Source organism: Impatiens glandulifera, chromosome 5 (genome assembly GCF_907164915.1).
Source record: "Impatiens glandulifera chromosome 5, dImpGla2.1, whole genome shotgun sequence".
NCBI classification, from domain to species: Eukaryota; Viridiplantae; Streptophyta; class Magnoliopsida; order Ericales; family Balsaminaceae; genus Impatiens; species Impatiens glandulifera.
The window spans coordinates 39,608,138-39,629,437 of NC_061866.1; the positions used below are offsets into that span (position 1 = coordinate 39,608,138).

Genomic DNA, 21,300 nt, shown 5'->3' on the forward strand with positions numbered 1-21,300 from the left:
AATCATTTTTTATCTGAATTTCCTTCATATTTTTTGTTATCTAATTAATGATATTAGAAGATAATTTATTTTAAAAACATTAAGCCGGTAACGGTCAAATTATCCAATAACTCAATTCCATGAAGTCCGTATTATTTGAAAAAGAAAACCTCATTATATTGTTATGTTAGGTAGAATGAATCATTAATAGATTTTGTTTTTGAAAATGCTAACAAGTTAATTAGGAATTCATAGCAAAGTTCAGAAGAAACAATTAAAAACTCTCTTAATTTATTATCGAGACAAATTAAAAATATTGTATATTTGATTTATATGAGGATTTTTGTTATATCATAATGTTACATACAATTGTGATTGAGTTTTAGATATAGTTCAAGAGTTCTTATTATTCGATATCATGTGTACAACCAAATAAAGAGTATAGAATATAGAAATATGTTTATTACTAACTCACGATTCTTAAGAGAAGAAATGTTATATATTCGAGTTTCCTTTCAAACAAAGTGGAGATCATATGCTAACTTCTAACAAGGGCAGATTTATGTAGGGTCTCGACCCACCTCGAAAAAAAAATTTACGGTACAAATGTAACATTAACCCTAATTTTTCTTAAATTCTTTTAATTTAATACACTACTTTTTATCTATCTTTTTTTAGAAGACAAAATTTATTTTTATCTATCCTTGTTTTATCCATAATTTTCTTATTATTTTTTTAAACTCCCGTTTTTTTTTTCAAACCCACCGTAACTCGAATTCCTTAATCCGTTTTTGCTTCTAACCTTTTAATTTTTAATTTTTAATTTTTTACCATCCCCTCATTATGATTAGGTTCACCTCCCAAACATAACAATCCTAGACAAAGGTCGTGGTGGCCTTAAAGGTTAGGTGAGAAAAAAAATGTTGATTGGTGAGGATGACAGAAGAATAAGATACCCCACCCACAATGATTATCATTCGAAGGGTTCATTTTTAGTATATTTAATTTAGACCTATTTAGGATAAAATTAAAAGTAACATTTGATCCCATTAAATATATATTTTAGAATCGAGATTTAGGAAAAAACTTAATAAATTAATGTATATATATATATATATATATATATATATATATATATATATCTAATTAAATCATCTTTAATAGCTTTATCACATCTAAATTAACATTAAATGAAATATTTGAAAGTATTTTTTTAAAAGAATTTATAAACGTTTTCTTCAAATTTATCTCCCACTATAACTCTACAAAAATGTTTCAAATTACACTAACAAATAATAATCAAGATTTAGCTAATTTTAAATGAGTTGTCCCTAGCCAATTAAAGATACAGGAAAATGATAAAATAAAATAAAAAATTAAGTAGGGGTTATGTTTAGTTGGACATTTTACTTTTTTTTTTTTTCATTCAAATAAAAACAGTTTTACTTAGAAAAGTAAATCCCACTATCAATTCCTATTTTCAATTAATGAAATCATAATTGTTAGTGTTCGTGTAGCTTCATCCTTCAATATTCCTTATAAATAAAATTATATATATATAAAATGATGCTTAATTTTTAAAGTGTTCGGATTGCCGGGTCGAGAGTTGTGGTTAATTTGGATATATATGTGAGAGTAAATTTAATACTTGGGTCGGATTGTGGGTTGACCCGTATATAAACTTAAAATAGTTAAAAAAATAAAATTAAAAATGCTATAGGTATGTTTCAAACTTGCAACATAACAAACAAGTACAACTCTTTAACCAATTATGCTACTAATAATAATTTATATTTTAAATTCAACATCAAATATGATAAATGTGGAATATTTTTAACAATACAAGTTCAACTATATATATATATAAAATGATGCTTAATTTTTAAAGTGTCCGGATTTCTGGGTCGAAAGTTGTGTTTAATTTGAATATATATATATGTGAGAGTAAATGAATACTTTGGTCGGATTATGGGTTGACCCGCCCATAAACTTAAAACGGTTAAAAATAAAATAAAAAATGTTATATGTATGTTTCGAACTTGTAACCTAACAAAATAAGTACAACTCTTTAACCAAGTGTGATTGAGATGTAATTTGTCAAGAGATAATAGGTCGTTATCAATTGAAAGTGGTTAAAAAAATATGAATCAAATATTTGATTGACCAAAGTGTGAGGTCACAATGTTAAATATTAAAAAAGTTGAATCAAATATTTGATTGAGCAAAGTGAAAGTGTAAGATCACAAGATAAAAGGTTCATTCGGAAAAAATATGTGATTAAATATGTGAGAAGATAAGTTGTTTTACCGAAATGAATAAAATGTGTAATGAGAGTTATATATTTTTTATTTTAATATATTTTTCATGATTTTTAAAAAAATTTAAACATGGAATAAATATTATTATTATTTTTTATTTTATTTATATTTTTATTTGTGTGCATCGCACATAAATCTTTCTAGTTTTCTTAGTTTTAACCGACAATTATGTTTGTCACGACATTTTTAGTTTAATGGGATTAGATTTTCTTTTATAATAAATTTGTTTATGTAATTGTTTTTAATTTTAAAACAATTCAAACATATTTGCCTGGTTTGAAAACACATAAAACCGGAGCTTAGCTAAAGTTGAACGAACTAATGCTATTAAATTTATTAATATATACTTAATTAAATTATTTCATTTAAATTAATCTCAATAAGATAATTAAAAAAATATATAATTTTTAAATTAATTAATTTTTTAATAGATTAACTTTTCTTTTTTTGTCCAAACCCCAGCTCAGCTACTAAGTTGGGTTCCAATTAGGGCATTGAAATTTAAAATTTAATACATTAGTTTCAGTCAACTTTTGATAATTTAATCTAAGAAAATTGGCAATATAGTACTCAATGAGACAACTATAATAATTTTTTTCCTTTTTCTTCTCATAATTCAATTTTTTATATTTTTATAATTTAATTAGTTATTCCAAATTTCCAATAAAGGTCATAAATCCTCTCCCAATAATTCACATTAGTATTATAAAAATAAGAAATAATTTTGTTTAAATTTATACTACGATGAAAAAATAAAATAAAAATATTTCCAAAAATACTCATAATTTGTTTGTGAGATTCCCAATAAAATAAAAAAGGCTCTAAGATCTTTTTTTTATATTTGTTTTTTCATATATATAATTTAGATATTATTCTAGAGTGGTTATTTAATTAAACTTTAACACAATTTTTGTAACAGTAACTCAGTAAACAATTCTATTTGATTATAATTGAGCCTTTTTGGTATTTTTAATTTTTTTCATTCTTTCTGAAATGAACATTAAATCAAATGAAATAAAATTACCATTGATTAACACAAAACCCAGCTTGACCAAATCATTAGGCTGTTACAAAAATATATATTTATTTCTCAAAATAAATTAACATTAAAATTCAGTCACATTTTAATTTGTCATATTTAACCTATATATCTTAAAGAATAAATAACTTAGATTCAATTCACAATAATAAAATATATATTTTAAATTGAAATGAATATCACAGTTTTATAAATTTATAAAAAAAAAAAATAGTAAATTTGATCTCTTAACTCCTCTTAAATTGAAGATCTGAATTTTATTTTTTATATATTAAACTTATTAGGACAGTTAAAGTGAAAAAAAAAAATATTAAATAAGATAAGTAAAAATTCTTACTTGGTGGATGCCTAGAGCCACCCCTCTCCAAGGCAATTAAAAATAAAAATTTGCACTAACAATAATATTTAAATTTAAAATTAATATTAATATTTAACCAAGTAGAATAGTTTAATTTTACAAAATTATTATATTGGTTTAATATCACCTGAAATATATAAAGTAAAATAAAAAAATAAGATTTCTTTTTGTTCCTTGATATTTACTGTGAGTCTGTGAGTCGTGCTTTTTATTTTAAAAATTGCTATTAATAAATTTAATGTGAACCAAATGATTACTAAATTTTGTATTGATAGCAATATTTAATGTGAACCAATAATAATACTAATTTTTTTGTAGAGAAGTTGATAGTGTGACCTTTCTCCCTCTAATGATGATGATGCATTAAAATGCCAGGCTGTCCAAAATGAAATAAGTGGTAAGATGATAATTAATTAAATTGGTCCCTTTCATTCTGAAAAAGCCCTAAAAATTGCTGTTTGAAGTTAGTAATAATTAAATATTACAAATACCTTCCTTCTTTGCAGGAGAAACAAGATCATAGCACATGCAAATCATTTAATTGGCAGTTTCTACAAATTAATATTATTTATTATCAACAACTTTATAGTTTATAATCATTGTATAAAATATTTTTATAATAAAAATCATACCCTTTTATATAATAATAATGTAATGAAATTATTTTAAAAAATATTAATATAATTACATCTTCGTCACTTTGGTTTTACTTCTACTTTAGAGTGTGATTAATTTCCGCGAGTTAAACACTCCTTTGAAGTGTGACTAATTCCCGCAGGTTAAACACGTAACCCGTAAACACACTTATCTAGACGCAGAACTTGCAGTCTGACGGACTCGAACATAAAATCTCATTGAGGCTTAGGATAACCACCTCTGGCTGCCGTTAGCCTAAAAATTTACTTGATATTCATTTCAACTTAAAACAATTTTTTTTATTGTGAATTGAATCTAAAGCATTGTTTGGGTTGGAGTTATTTGAATAACTTAGAATGAGAAAAAAATAATAATGGTTGATGATTTTGAAAAAGTAATAATTATTTTTAATAAAAAATTTAAAAAATATTGATATATATAAATAAAATAAAAAATAATAATTTAAAATAAAAGATATTTTAATATTTTGATTAATGAAATGAATGATGTGATAGATAAGAAGTGATTGTTTAGAAAAATAATTTTGTATAAATTATTTAAAAAATATTGACCGAACAAAGCCTAAATCAACTTCATCGGAAAATTTGATCAAATGACCATCAAAAGTAACTTCAAAGATTTCATTTTTTATATTTAACCTTTTATTTAAAATTTGGACAGTTTTACCTTTATTAATTATTATTTTTATTTTTTTAATCCGGCAATCTCACATTTCTCACTTTTCTTTCCCTCTTTCTCCCCCTCGCGACCGATACTCTTCCCCCAAGCTCCCACGCCCAAGCCCGAACTCCCCCAACTACACCATCCCCGACTCCCCCGACGTTCGCAATAGAACGACTATCGCCAAAACGCTTCTAGCCCGACTACTACCCAACAATCTAACCTGAGATATGTTGGGCGAACATTGGGGAGTCGGGCTGGAAGCGTCCGTGGCTTGACGATCGTCGGGTAGTAGTCGTGCTCAAGGGGTTAGAAGCGTCTTGGCGATAGTTGTCCTATTGCGAACGTCGGGGGAGTCGCGGATGGTGTAGTTGGGGGAGTCCGGGCTTAGGCATGGGAGTCTGAGGCGAGAGTTTGGGGGGAAGAGTATCGGTCAATGGGGGAAGAAAGAGGAAAAGAAAAGTGAGAAATGGGGTTGCCGGATAAGCTAAAATAAAAAAAAAATAAAAAAATAATGATAAAACTGCCCAAATTTAAAAAAAAAATTAAATATAAAAACTGAAATTTTTGAAGTTACTTTTGAGAATGACCCTCTTTCATTTGATCAAATTTCCGCTTTATCCCCCTCCTTTAAAACTTAAGCCACAAAGAATGGGTGTTTTTCAACCCTAAACCCTACAAAAACATCAATATTGATTTAAGGTTTATAGTAACAAGCCATATTAGACATAAATCATTACAATTAAGATGAAATCATTGCTATATAAGTTTGACAGATAAATCATATATGAGATTCTAGATTGAAAGCTTACAGGATTTGAAAATAAATTACTATTTACACAGAAATCCATTAACGCAAGAACGACACACAAAACAGTAACATAATCGATTAAGTCCATAACGAAATACTTAAGATAACAAATGACGGAAAACACATATCCACTAACAATAACTTAAAAAAAAAAAAAAACATGAACATCAAAAGTACAATTGTCTACAATTTGCAGCTTCAACTTCAGACGGGCAGTAAGGGCACTTAAACGGTCGTGTACTGTTATTCTTCGACAACTTAGTAATAGACTGCTTACACAAAACATGCCCGCACGACAGCAACATAGGAGGATTCTCTTCACTCGCTTGTTCGCGACTAACTGGACAAACAAAAACCGAATGAAACTGAAATTCCCTATCCAAATCCAAAGGAACTGGCAGTTGTTTCATCGTAAGCCATTCCTGTTTCTTCCCCATCATCACGTTCATCAGCTTTAACAAAGTTGGCAAACCTTGAATACCTGCCATAACCGTCGCACTCAATGGACTCTTACAAGACTGACCGAGTATGTTACAGTATTGCCTCGTCAGTTCGTCAGCAAAGTTTTCGCAATGTTCGGATAGTAACTCCGAATATGGGGATTTCTCTAATCGTCCTGCCCATAAAACACACGCCGTGAGCCTCTGAATTTCCTCCATATGCTCGGTTGCAAATGGAACGAGAAAGGTTCTCACGTATTTAAGACCCTCGTCTCTTCCGCTGTTCTGTAGAATCTCGATGAACTGTAGACGGTGAAGTTTCAGTTCGAGATCGGAACCGTTTTGCTTTAATTTGTCACGATTGGCAGCGGCCCAGGAAAGTGCGGGACCCAGTTCGCGATTCTTCATGGATTCAAGGATTCTAGACATTTCAAGGAAAGGGGTTCTTAGAGAAGCGGCTTCTTCTTCAGTTTCACCAGCCTCACTTATGAAGAAGTCGCCTAGTTCAAATAGGCCTTCTCGGTAGAAATGGCTTGCAATTATCTGGTTAACTAAGTGGGAGTTGAAGTCTATGTTTCTGTAAGCCTTTGATATGTCGGGATTGAATGACTTCTCTAAGAGTTTTGGGTATTTGGTTAGAGCGATGTTGAGTTCCTTCTGGGTGCTTTCGAGATTGGAGAGAGGAGAAATCCCGTTCAACTTTGCTTTTAGCTCGGTTAGGATTGTGGAGTTGGTTTGAGACATGGGATCTTCGGAGGTTGTGAGCTTTGACAAGGTTTGTTCTATTTCCTGGATGATCTGATCGACAACTTCTTGTGATTTTGAAGCAGACAACTTTTGTTTCTTTGTAACACGGTCAAACGCATCTTTAATTGAATTCAGCTCCATGTTTTCAACTGATGGCTATAACTGAAATCAAACAATGAGAAATGCATTAGCAAGAATATATAGACTGTCTTTTTCCATGGATCACCTCAATATCTTTCCACTTCAATGAAGGTGGGTGCTTTCAGTAAGAATAGAACATGTAAGAAGCGACAATGAGTACAGAGATTGTGACAAAATACTAATTATTTACAAATAGGCTCATTCTATCCTAAAATTCCATGTTTATTATGTTTTTAAGGACACGACACATAAAATACAACATAATTTATTTTCTTTCCATAAAATTGCATTAGATTAGCTATTAAGTATATATATTGTTATTTTGTACTAGAATTGTATAAACATGTATCTATGTAGTTTTATTCTGTGATCTCATCCCATTTCTCCTAATTTTCTCACATCCTTATCCATGCTTTTTTTCCATCAGATTGTTGACAAAGTTCCATTATTAGGGAGTTGTTATTTTAAGCATGGAATGCTTGAGATTAACAAGGTATCCCACCTAATTTGTTTGGCCTTCTTGGAAGGAGGATGGAATAAGACAAAAGACATTTTCTTGATCGAGGTTGCGATGGAGTTCTGATAACACTTCAGGATGAGTGTGTTTTCAAGAACTGGGGCTTTGATAGGAGATAAATATTGGCCTTTATTGGTAATCAATATTGTGATTCAAATCATGATTTCAACAAAATCCATATTTGGGATGTTTCTCAAAACACCACATTAATCCAAAAAGTAATATGCATCTATTCTACCCTATGTTGCATGGATACAGATACAGGTATCGTATCTACAATACGGCAATACAGAAAATTTTGAAATATATGACACAATACGTTTAGGGTAAATTATTACAACTATATAAATATTATTTGACAAATTAGGCTGAAAGTTTCCATTACAAACCTAAATAACTTAATTTGATAAGATTGACAAATATACTAAAGCAAAAGAAATGATTAAGAAACAGACAAACAAAATCATATGCTAAATAGGAAACTAGGAATCTTAGACAGCAATAACAGTTAGCAAAGCTAGTGGGTTACAAAGGGAGAAGAAAATAAGACAAAATATTACTAATGGAGCGGCAGCTAGCAAGCGTGGGCAATTGGGCGGCGGTAGCTAGCGAGTATGAGCAGTTTATGCTTGGGAAAAGATGAAGCAAGGCAAGACGGCAGTTAAAAAGAAAAAAAAAAGAAGGCAAGAGGAACTGCTGTAAGAAAAAAGAAATGAGAAGTATTAGGTTAGAGGGGTTAATTTATTTAACTTTTTAGTAACTTTATATTAATCCCTCAAAATTTTAATTACTTTCAGTTTGAATCCTATAAGTTTTATTTTTTTTTAAAATCCACCAAAAAAAGTGTCCAAGCCGTATCAAATTGGTCAAACCCTACAGAAAGAAAGTCAACGATACCTGTATCCATTTTAATGTATCGTATCCAATACTCCAATTTTTTCAGAGTATCGGTGCTACTTAGATTCTACCTTAATATTTTGGGGGAGAATGTGAGTAAATATGAGTATCATATGGTATTCATCCTCAATTAGAACCAACCATTCATTCATTAGTCCACTAATTCAGACTCATGAACACATTCATCTCTTTTTAAACCATCTTCACCACCTGCAGAAAAAAAGTTACGGGCATACACACGATGATTTACACATCAACACCGGGTCATGAATCCAAACCGAACCGAGTTGAATAGAAATTTCATTAGGTATGACACCAAAATGTGAAATTCCTTTGAATTATACTCTTAACATCTCAATTGCTTTTAGAAAAAGAACCAGATATCACACAATGCATCTCATATCTAATTGTCTCCCACAAAGGTTTCTAAAATTTTATCGAGCATGTACTGTTGAGTTTGATAAAGTGCATGTACCAAACTATATCTATGAGGCTCTTAACTACCCCCGAATGGAAAAAGTTGTGGATGAAGAAATGTAGGCACATTTAAAAAAACGCACTCGGTCCACATGCAACCTTACTAAAGATTAAAGGTCATTGAATGAAAGTGGACTTTCAAAGCCAACACAAAGCAAATGGTATGAAAAGATTCAAAATTCATATTTATTCAAAAGGCTTCTCCAAATCTTGAAACATTTTCCCATGTTGCAAAGCTCTACATCAACATTATTCTCTTGTCAATGTCAGTTAATGGAGAAAAACAACTTCATCAACTCAATGTTAAGGTCTTTTTTAATGAAGATCTGGAAGAAGTATATATGAAAATACCGTTAAGAGAAGCTAAATCCAGAAAAGTATGTAGACTCCACAAATCTTTGTGAAGGCAGAAGAAATCTGTAGAGCCTAGTTCAAAAAGTTCCACTTACGTGATGAGACAGGGATACTCCAAGTAAAAAACAGATTATACTATGTTCATGAAAACTTCACTTAGAAAGAAGCTTATTGTTATATTTGTTTATGTTGATGACATCATCATCATAGCTCACAATGAAGTTGAAATCTCAAGAATGGAAAAGCTTCTTAATCAGGAATTTGATACAAGAATCTCAGTCCCCTTAAAGTTTTTCTCGACAAGGAACTGACTTGATTTAAGCAAGGAATATCTCTTATCACAATGGCTTCATTTGGAAACATTTTTCTATCAGATTTCTCAATTAAATATAGATAAAGAAACATTTGTAAACTAAACTCAATGGAAGACAAATTAAAAAAAGTATTGGTTGTTTCTCATTTAGATCTAGATACAAAAACAAAAAGTGTATCCAAATAAGCCCAATGTAAATATACTTTGTAGGATGATTCCTTTATTTATCCCACACTCAACCACATATTGGGTTTGTTGTAGTGTAGTCAACCAATATATGAATTGTCCCTCATAAAAATATTCAGAATTATGGGGTATCTCATAAGTACGTAGGGAAAGGGTCTTTCTTTTACACAAAATAATGACAGGAAGGTCCCCGACATGCTCCATATTTGTGGTTATTGCATGTTGTTTGGGCAATCTTATCACCTAAATAAGCAAGAAACAGTATGTTGTCCCAAGAAGTAACATCGAGAATATAGAGCTCTCACTCTAGGAATATGTGAAGGAATTTGGATTTGTCCAGTGACTGAATGAATTGGGAATATTTATTGAGAAACTCATCTAGTTACTATGCGATAATCAAGCAATAAGTATTACCAAGAACCATGTTCATCACGACAAAATCAATCACCTTGACAATCATTTAATCATGGAATATTTCTAAACAGATCAAATAAGTCGATGTACGTTTCTTCTCGCAACCAAATTGCTAACATTTTCACCGAAGCTTCTCATGACCAAACCACGAAGAAATATGTGTCATGTTGAGCATACACAATCTGTTCTACACTACTTGAGAAGAAGTGGTGAATTATGAAGTGTCATTTGAGTTCCCATGACATGTGTTTAGTCTTGCATGGCTTCAATGGTTATTCATCACCATGGAAATCCTGTCTCCATAATACTCGCTTTAAACTCTATAATTCTTTATTTTCTCTCTCCTTTGTGTATAAATTCATTAGCACATGGTAATCTAAATGATCACTTAGAGATTCAATAATTAAATTCAAGTTGCCTTACTTCTTTACGCTAAAACTCTTCACATAATGTATGAATCCTAAAATCCTCGTTTGGTTTACATTTTTGCACCTTTTTTCAGGTTGGGTTACTTTCAAAAGGGTCGCCAAGCTTTTATTCTTTGTTCATTTTGTTTGTTGAACACGTGTCGGCTCAAAATTCACAACTTACTAACACAAATCACCTTTCATCGTTAACTCCATTAAATCTTACTTTATTTTAACACTAACTGAGACTTACCAATTTCTATTATAAAGGACAATTCCTAAATCCCTCTTACTGTAATATAATTTATGATATACATCAACATCCCAATGAACTATTTTAGAAAAATAGGTAAGTAGTTTGAGCTATTAAGACTGTCCAGAGTCTCCAGACCTATTGTTTGGTAAACTGTAACATTATCTGTAGAGAATGAGATATAAGAGAAGATGAAACTAGAAGATTTTCTTGCATATTAATTAAAGTGATGTTAACATATGATTCAAGATTACAATATATATACAAAAACAAAGAGAGAAATAAAATGGTGGCATATGTCCAAGAAAAATTAGAATGCAAGGAGTAGTATAATTCAGATATTGTATATATGCCATGTTAAGAGCATAAACAAGAGATAGCACAACTTCACTAAGTTACTAACTCAGTAACAATCCAACCCATTCTTTCAATGAATCATCTGCAAGAAAAGATCACACCCAACTACCCCAAACTTCTAAACATAAATTTAATTGCTTATTTTTCTTCCCATGTTCACTTCTCTTCTGTAACTAGTAATTTTTTGGTCAATACAAATATCAAACTTTATGTGTCCTTTGCATTAACAATAAAGTGTCTCTCCACTGTACCAAACCCTCTTCTTTTTTTCACTGTTAGCAAAATGCAGTTCCATTGAACTTTGTACCCTCTCAATAGCTTTTATCCACCTAAGTCAGGGTTACGACTGAGGTGGAGAAGCCCTCAGCCTTGAGATGTAATTATGAAAATGCCCCATGAAATCCCAGCATGCTCAACATTCTGTTTGCATCATGCCATATATTTTCTTATGCTCCCTATTCGGATCACAATTTCAAAGTGTGCTAATAGTTTGTGGTGATGATCCATAAATTAGCTTCAAACGTGACAAATTTAACCTTCAAATTATGGATGATTTCATTGGGTTTGACTTTTAATCTATTCCTTGGTTTGAAGCCTGAATATGTAAAGGACCTAGGTCTGATCTTTGAGGGCTTGACCTCGTGGGCCTGACTTAAGCCTGTTAGTTGAAGAATATAATTAGTTAGATATTGTTAGCTTGGTATTATAAATAGAGAAATTTTATTTTTCTTATGAAAATGGTCATGAAGGCTTGGACCCACGACCTTGTGGCCATGAGCCTTGCATTATACCACTGAGTTAAACGAGCCTTCGGTATTATAAATAGAGGAAATAACTAAGGTACTTCTTATCAGATTATGTATGTTGCAAACAAGACTATTTCTCCCTCAGCTTAGGCTATTGCTTTCTCATCTATAATATTCTCTAGTTCTCATCTCCTTTATTCGAGAAATCCTAGTTGATCATATCTTCTTGTATAAACCCTAGAGGTCTATTACATAATAGCACTACACTTAATTGTTTTTATTAGTATGTCCAAAAGCCTCTCTTTTGGAGAATACTGAATCCCTTCAGAACATCCAGGAAATTGGTGAAATGAAATGCTTCTCTCTCCTAATATACCAAGTCATCATCAATGGCAGTGGCAATAACAGGAAATATGCTCAGGCAGGAAAAGTCAGGGATACCCTTTCAGACAAGATTAGAGATTGTGCAACAGATTCCAATACCATCCAAATATCATAAACAGTTCTAATCTTATTTAGCAATGAAGAAAAAGGGAGTCAGAGGAGGTATCTTGTGGTTAGAACCAAGGAAAGATGGTCACTTCATCCACTTATGAGAAGGCGACGAAGAATTCAATGATAATTAAGTGACAAGGGCTGGAAGCAGAAGGGACTTCAAGGAGAGCTGTCCCCACCCCCTACTTTTGCATCATAAACAATGGTGCTGAAAGGAAAAGTCTCAAATCCAAAACCATTGCATGAAAGATCAAAAAATTTCAGCAGTAACTCAAAGGTGAAAGGGGGTGAAAGGGGATGGAGGCAGCTGCACTCTCAAATCCAAAATTAACTTAACAGATAGGGAAAAAAATAGTTGTTTACAAAGGGGAAGCAAATATTTAACCAAACAGCTTAATACTCCTTATTAGAAATGTGGTCAATCCCATGTGAAGGAAGCAAAAAAAAAAAACAGGAAAGACATAAGAAACAGAGTGTGTTGATACATCAGTATTCACAACAATTTTAACACAAACAGAAAGCAATGAAAAATATGATGAGGGTTATGAAAGAAAAACTACAGATTATAGTGTAATCAAGAGTTGAAACAAGCAATATAATCAGAAAAGTTAGGAATCCGGGGACGAAGACAAACCTTGGATGGCAATTGGAGTAACGAGGCCGAAGCAGAATCGAAGACACCAAAGAGGTTCTGTGTGGCACGAAGTTCCAAACTCTGGATTTACTGCCGAACGGTGGAAGATCAAGATGAAGAAGAGTTGGCGAGCAAAATGTGAAAGATCGCCTTTGAAAGGACCGAAAGCGTAGAAACAGATATATAGAAATCTGGATTGGCGAAATACCCACGAGTCGCAAGTTCACAAGATGAAGTCTTCAGATCGAATCATGAAAAAGAATTAGATATCGTAAAATTTTATAGGAAGACCTAAGTGCCAATTAGTTGCAGGTTTATTCAAGAAAATGAAAGAGATTGAGAAAGAAAGAGAGAGAAAGAGAGTTCTTACAAGGCAGCGAAAGGATCGGATGAGGCAGATCTTTCTGATGACCCCTCAATCAAACTGTTCATATATTCCCCAGTTTTGTTTTTATTTTATCAAACTTCTCTCTACTCATCCCTAATTACCCTTAATTTAAGCCATTAATTTTGTTTTCCTCATTTAATTTTATGGAATAATTTTTTATATTTTTTTAAGATGATAATTGGTATACGTATATTCGATTTTAAATCTAGTCGAGTTCTGGGTTGAGCATGGGAAAGGAGAAGGTACCCAATTGAATACGGGATTATAGAAACTAAGGATAAAGAGTTTACCAAACTCAAACTCAAACTCAATACCCGACTATAATAATATACAAAATAAAATATTTTTTTATTAAAAAATTAATATAACATTTTAAATATCTCATCATTATAAATATTATCATAAATATAATATTTATTTTGTTCTTATCTATGTCTCATCTTAACTTTGTTTTTGTTAAATTCTAAAAAAAAAAATTTAATTTCTTTTAATAACAAATATTAATTCTCACTATCATACTTTTGTATTTAATCTTTAACTTTTCTTCCATCTTTATTCTAATTTTTCTGTACTCTATAACAACTCTTCTTTAATATGTACAACATTAGTGTATGAGGAATACTTTTATTTATTTTCTTAACATTTCAATATTCTTAATTTTAAAATTATTTATTAAAATTATATTTTATTCATCAACCTCTACAATTTTATAAGTTTTGGTAATCGAGTATTAGATAGAAATTGGGTACCCAATGAATTGGAGATGAGGATAGAAAAAGAGATACTTGTTAAGATCAGATAGTAAAAAAAATCAAGTTCGGAGATGTGTACTTCACTACGTATCTCCTAATTCTTACCTTATCAGATATTATTATGAAGTTAAATGACTAATTATTTTAGTAGTCGTTGAAAATTTGGTACCCGATGAATTGAAGATGACCATAGAAAAAAAGATACTTGTTAGGATCGGATAGTAAAATAAAAATTAAGTTCGAAATATATTTCACTACCATACGAGGAAAATACTCCTCACCATCCTAATTCTTATACTCAGATATTAAACAACGAATAACTATTTTTTTTAATTTATATATACATATATATTTACGACTCATTTATTATTATCTAATAATTTTATTGGTTTGAATAACAATAATTTGGTGGAATAAAGTCTTCTCCTGTGTGAAAGGTTAGCCTAGCTTTTATATTTTTATTTATATATATATATATAGCTTTTATATTTTTATTTATATATATATATTATTATTATAAATAGTTATTCATAATTTTTTTTTATTAAATAGTACAAAATGAAACCTACTAAAAATCAATACAAACCATGAATGTAAATATTAAATTACAATTTACAAAAATTAAAATTTTAAATAGAGAAAATCAATAATGCAATTAATTAATGATAACTCTAAGACAATGCAATTAATTAATGATAACTCTAAGACGAACTAGTTCTTAAACGAGAGTGTTAAAATAGAATAAGTCAATCAAACTACTAAAATGATGTGCAAAAATTTCTATCAAATATTCTGAGCAGCAGTTAAAATTATTCTTAACTGAAAATTATTAAGTGCCAAATAATAATTGACCATCTGTATATGATTTTGTACAAATTATAAGAGATACAAATAAGAGAGTCTCCATATAAAAGATCAAATGAAATAACTCGTTATTGAAAATATTAAAATAATTTCAGATTCGACAGTTTCGTCTCCTTTACTGCTAAACGAATACGGACTCGAAAAATAATTATCAACACAATTAAAGAATATGAGCAGCAAACAACCCAATGTCAATTGTGAGTATTATTCAAATCACAAAAATCCGAAATAAAAAATTCAATCTGATTAAATGAAATATTGCACCAGACAAAACACAACATCAACTCAAATCTAAACGAAAGTGCATTAGTCGAGTATGTAAACTGATCTAAACACTCTATTCATAAAAGAAAATTACAAAAATAGCCAAAAAAGAGATATTGGTCTTGTAAAATTGAGCAATCAAACTAGCCTTTATGTACACACCACAACTACCCAGTTTTCACAACAACTCAGAAAATGAAAAGCCTAATAAATCAAACTCCCCTAAGGGGGTGGGGGGACTATTCATACCTCTACAAGAACTCAAAAGTTCTTAAATCCAAATTGTAATAGTTCCTATTGATTCTTGTTAGAGAAATTAACATTGAACTCTTTCTTCAGCTGGTCCCTTGATTTATTTTTCGCTTCAAGTACGACTTCATCCAAGAATCCCCTCTCTGGAAATTCTTCCGGTACCATACTTCGATACAACTCGAAATGTTCTTGGGCTTCCTTCGTTTTACCCATCAAACTATAAATTATGCCCTATATCAAATAATGCTATGTCAGAAACTACAAGCAAAATGCTCCTATATCTCAATCAATTTGATGAAGCATAAACTAATCCTTGTGAAAATTGAACCATAATACTAATCAATCACTTGCCTGACAAAGATAAGGCCTAAAATCCCGAGGGTTCTCATCAACCAGACTTTGGAAATCTTTCAAACCCTCCTCCAATTCTCCCTGCAGGGAACATGATAAGTTTCAGGATCATATTTCTATGAGTTAGAATGTTCTACTACTTTCATGTTGTTATGTTAGTCGAAATTCACAATATAGAAATAATCTGGACCATAATTTATAGAGTGATATTGGATTTACTTGGTATAAAGACTATATATTTTGGATCATGATTAGGTTTAACCCAGGATTAATCTCTCGAGGACCCACTTCAATCAAAGTGTTTTCAGTGATATTCGATCTTAAGATCTCACAACCTTTCTAGTCCCAACACTATCCACTTGAGCTATCATGGGTGGGTGATCCAAAAACCAATCTTATACCAAACAAAAAAAACCCTTAAAGTTATAAGCTTTTGCGATTTTTCAATGAGATCATAATTGTGAAAGAGATAGATACAAAATTTAAGTTTCCAATAAGCTATACGTGTGCATTTATTTATGGTGATACAAAGTCATATAAACTAAAGTGTTGAAGCATTTTTTGAAACGAGCCAAGTGAACAATCAATCTTCTGAAAGAAGTGAAGCATTTAGAATAAACAAAAAGCAAATTGAATAAATAATGAAAGGAAATATGTTAGTAATAAGAATGGTTCAAAGTATTCACCTTCACGACATGCATCTGAGCAATTAGAATTCTAATGTTTCTCTCTTCAGTGACTCTTTTCTTCCGACGAGCTAACTGGAGAGCATTAATCAACATCTCAAAGACAGCTGGTCCTTCATGGTTCTTGTGCATTGTCATTGCCAGACCCTGCACATATCCAATGAATGGTCAAAGCAAAATGAATAATTTGTTATGAGATGTTGAAAAGAAAATATAATGGAAAGGAATCGTATTCTCTGTAATCAATTGTTACGTACATTCTGCGTATTTTCTTTTAATTGGCTGATTATACAACTAATCTGAGATTGCAAAGGCCCCATTCGAAAACATTTTTTCAATTAGATTTCATCTTAATATGAATCCAGTTGAGATATTGAGTGTTTCTCATTTGTCCTAAGTACTCGTGGGATGTGATTCGAAACTATATAGTGACACATCATAAATAATCTTATCACAGAATAAATATGCTACTCTTGAAGGAACGACAATTAGAGTGGGAAGTATGAATGTTACAAATTTTATCTATTCATCTCTTGAGCCCGATAGAAGAAATTTGATCTTCATTAGATTATTTTTACTGTCAACAAACTAATAATGAAAATAAGCCTAAAAAATGCCAAGTAAAATCATCCTAAAGAGAAATTCCTCAATTTGCGTTTTCTACAAACCAGTCCATCATTTCAGGTTTCAATACAAAATTTAGTAAAATCATCTTAAGAAGCATTAAAATTCATGAGTACATATTCAAGTAGTATCAAACAACCTCTTAAGATGCAGGTTACAATCAGAAGAAATGGTTCATACTGGCACCTGAATAAGTAAATAGTGGGTTAAATTGAATGGACCCATTGAAAAGTTTTTCCTTAATGAATAAGAAAAAAAGGATTTTTATTGAACAAGGATAGCCCTTATTGTACTCCTCACAGCTGCTGCATTGGAAGCTCAATTCTCTGAAAACTCACCAACCTTCTTACTGTTAGAGTTGTTAATAACGCTATTTGATGGCGAGCTTAATACGAGCTGATTAAGTTGGATATTTGTAAAGCTCAATTCAAATTTGATAATAAGAAAACTCAAATTTAAATGTTTTGGCTATACTGGACAAGAGTTTGGAACTATCTTTCTTAATATTATTTACTTTTTGAAATGTTAAAGTTTGTATTAATAAAGTTATCAACACAATCTTTCTCAATATATTGTGTTGGCATACTTGAACAATTTCAACCCTCCACTCAATGACAAGATAAAGGAAAAGCTTCTTTTGCTTCCACAACTTAAAAAATGGCTCAAATTACTCTCTTCATCATTTAATGGTTAAATACATTAAGGTCTTGATTTAGAAAGAAAATAATATTTTTAGTCAATGAATGAGATTAGGATCTACATAAATTGTATAGAGATGATTTAAGAACTTAACAGAGTTAACCAATGTAATTTGAGCCGTTGTAAAAAGTTCAAAAAACAAAATGAGCTCGGCACAAGTTGAAGAAGCAAAGCGAGTATTTGATGCAAGTTAAAACAGCAAAATGAACTTATTTCCCAAGATAAAATTCTCACATTCACAGCAAGCATTCCAAAGCGATGATACCACAACAATTTATAGTGGATGATTTTCACTAAGAATGTTCTAAGTTGAAGTGGGAAACAACATTACTGGGGGTCGTGTTAGCTTCCTAAAATTCAAAAAGAAAGAGAATTTATAGTGGTTGAGTCATGTTCTACCACTTTGATCATTTAGAAATCATTTCACTATCAAAAGTGTAACGTTTTCCTCTCTTCCTCTCATGTATTTACACAACAAGAGGAATAATTCACACATCATAAATAATCAACTTCATCCTTTACAGATTCCAATTAGCTAGCATCCTTTCAAAGTGCTTTATCAACTTCTACATATTGTAATGGGTCAAAATAACATAGAGTTTCGCCAATACCTAGGTTGTTTCATGGATATTGAAGTTAATATACATTATTACTAGCTTATATTCATGAACAATCAACCAAACTAGAGCCTGTAAGTATAAACAAAATACACCCTTAGCTAAAGCTTCATATTGTAAAACCAAACACCCTAATTGACTATCAGAAACATGATCATACAATTCAAAATAAGAAAGAAAAAACAGACAATAAAGAAGATGATGAAAATGTTGAGTAAGCATTCATACATACATGTAAAGCTCTTAGATGTAAAGGCCTCTCCTTTAAAATTTGCTTGAATAATCTCTTAGCTGTGCTAAACATCCCAGCAATCTCGTAACAAAGGGCGTTCAGGACTCGCCACTCGACCTCTTTTGGTTGAAGATCAATCAGCTTTTCAACATACCGAATAGCTTCAGTCGTCTTCCCTTTCCTCATTTTACAATATAAAACTCTTTTCAATGCTTCAACATCACTCGGGTTCTGCTCCACCAATTTCTCACACATAGTCTCTTCATCCCCATCGTTATTCTCTGTTCTTCTCACCTCTTCCATCTTTTCAACATAACTGGTTTTCTGCAAAGGTGTCGCCAATACTGGCCTAGCACCGATGTAACCCATCAAAACGAATGAACCGATAAGCACGGCTACAGCCTTTTCCGTGCAGAAGTTGGAGATGTTCTTTAGTGGAGAGAAAGAAGAACGAATATGTGGGCGGACCGCAGATGTCGGAGTTGGACATGGAGAATAGTGTTTGGAAGACAGGGCGAACAAAGTAAATCTTGATGGATGTGGCAGTTTGGGAAAGAGGGTAGAAGCGATCGAAATTGGTGGATGAGTTGAGAAAAGTTCTGGATGAATGTAGTGGGAAAGAGCAAGATTCGTGGAGGCTGATGTTGCAGAAACCATGTTTGTTCAAGAAGATGAAGAACTGAAGAGGGCTTTTCGGGTTTTGGGGGTTTGCTCTCTTCTCACTATTTTATTAAATAACATTCGAGTAAAAAAAATCATAAACATGAGAATATCACTGCTTCCTAGGAATAAACGCTTGAGGTTATCGAAAGTATGAAAAAAATTATTACAGAACATAACATTTTAGTCTCAATGAATTACTCCTATGAACATAACATCTTGAAGAAAAAATCTCTTACAAGTTCATTAGTACAATAATAATAATCTAAATAGCTAACTAGGACCAAGATAATATTACTTGAAATTTTTTCGAGCATGTGAAAATTGATTTGCTACGTTGTTTGGAATGTGGAAGTGTAAGATCGATTTACTTCAAGAGGATACTTGACTCGTTTACAACCTTATAATCTCATCATTCACATTAGACATTTGTAACCCTCCAGAAAACCCTTTTTTCGGAAAAAATTAAGGTTTGGAAATTTTCAAAATTTATTTGCGTGTCAAGAATATTTTTAAAATAAAATATTATTTAAAAAATTTTAAACGAATTTGACAGCTTGAAATTAATTATAAAAATAATTAATTTGGGTTCAAGTTTAAATAGTCAAATTAAAATTTATTTTTTGGAAATCTATATTTAAATAAATTAAAAATAATTAATTTAAAAGATTATTTATTTGAAACAAAGTCGCCAATTGATAATTTTAATATCAATAAAAAGGTATATATGTACAAATGTATTTTTAACTAGAGTTTCATTTGATTCGTAGTTTGATGATACTTGAGAAAGAGTTTTCGCGCCTCATCATTTGTATCCATTTTAAAAACGGTCTGTACTTTATAAAATATTGGCTTTTTGAAAATTGGTTGCATAACGTTTTATTTTAACCAATTATTCTTGCGGTCCTAGACATGCATATGCTTTTTTGTATATTTAAAACTGTAACAACAATATTTAAATGTTGGTGTACTTATTGCTGATGATGATGACTAGAGAAGAAATACGTGAAGAACATCAGTATTAAAGATATTAAGGTTTAAAAATAAATTTCAAACGAGCTTTATCAAAATATTTTTTTTGTGAAAATATCCCAAAAATATTTTGAAAATATTTTTTATTTTATTTTGGGGATTTTTAGAAAATGATTTGAGGTTCTAAAATTAAAAAAATAATTTTAGAAAATGAAAGTGCAACCAAACATGTTATAGGATCGATGTCCTCGGTCTTGGGTACGTTTTCATTGGTCGGTGCTAGGACCCTCGGTCCTATGTTGGAAGTTCCTCGGTCAAGGTGCTGAAGTCACTCAGTCGGGTGTGGAAACCATCGGTCCTAAGTTAGCTTGAGGTTAACTTCATCGGTCCCAAGTTTAGGAGTTCTCAATCGGGTGCGAGACTCATCGGTCCTAGGTTCAGATTCTCGGTCGATGTCAAAATCCTTGGTCGGACCTCTCAGTGCTAGCTGAAATTTATCGGTTGGACTTCTAGGTCGAATGTCAAAATCCTTGGTCGGACCTCTCGGTCCTAGTCAAAATTTCACGGTCGGATCTCTCGGTTATAACTGAAATTTTTCGGTCGGACTTCTCGGTCCTAAATGAAATTTCTCAATCGGACTTTTTGGTCTTAGCCGAAATTTCTCAATCCTGATTAAAGATCCTCGGTCGAACCTCTCGATCCTTATAACCCCAAAAAAACCCTTGGTCTCAGAAAAGCT

At 31.3% G+C, this 21,300-nt stretch overlaps 2 protein-coding genes across 2 annotated transcripts; both read right to left on the minus strand.

Annotated features, from left to right (window-relative positions):
• Positions 1-5,762: 5,762 nt before the first annotated feature.
• Positions 5,763-13,668, minus strand: LOC124937908 (protein RMD5 homolog). The gene is made up of 3 exons (XM_047478241.1): positions 13,571-13,668; positions 13,201-13,437; positions 5,763-7,171 (listed from the first exon to the last, which is right to left on the minus strand). Exon 3 carries the CDS (start codon positions 7,148-7,150, stop codon positions 5,990-5,992), a length of 1,161 nt encoding a protein of 386 aa, XP_047334197.1. The 5' UTR covers positions 7,151-7,171; positions 13,201-13,437; positions 13,571-13,668; the 3' UTR covers positions 5,763-5,989.
• Positions 13,669-15,517: 1,849 nt separating this feature from the next.
• LOC124938165 (protein SLOW GREEN 1, chloroplastic) lies at positions 15,518-19,644 on the minus strand. The gene is made up of 4 exons (XM_047478551.1): positions 18,930-19,644; positions 16,758-16,904; positions 16,072-16,152; positions 15,518-15,951 (listed from the first exon to the last, which is right to left on the minus strand). Exons 1-4 carry the CDS (start codon positions 19,584-19,586, stop codon positions 15,763-15,765), a joined length of 1,074 nt encoding a protein of 357 aa, XP_047334507.1. The 5' UTR covers positions 19,587-19,644; the 3' UTR covers positions 15,518-15,762.
• Between the last annotated feature and the right edge of the window lie 1,656 nt (positions 19,645-21,300).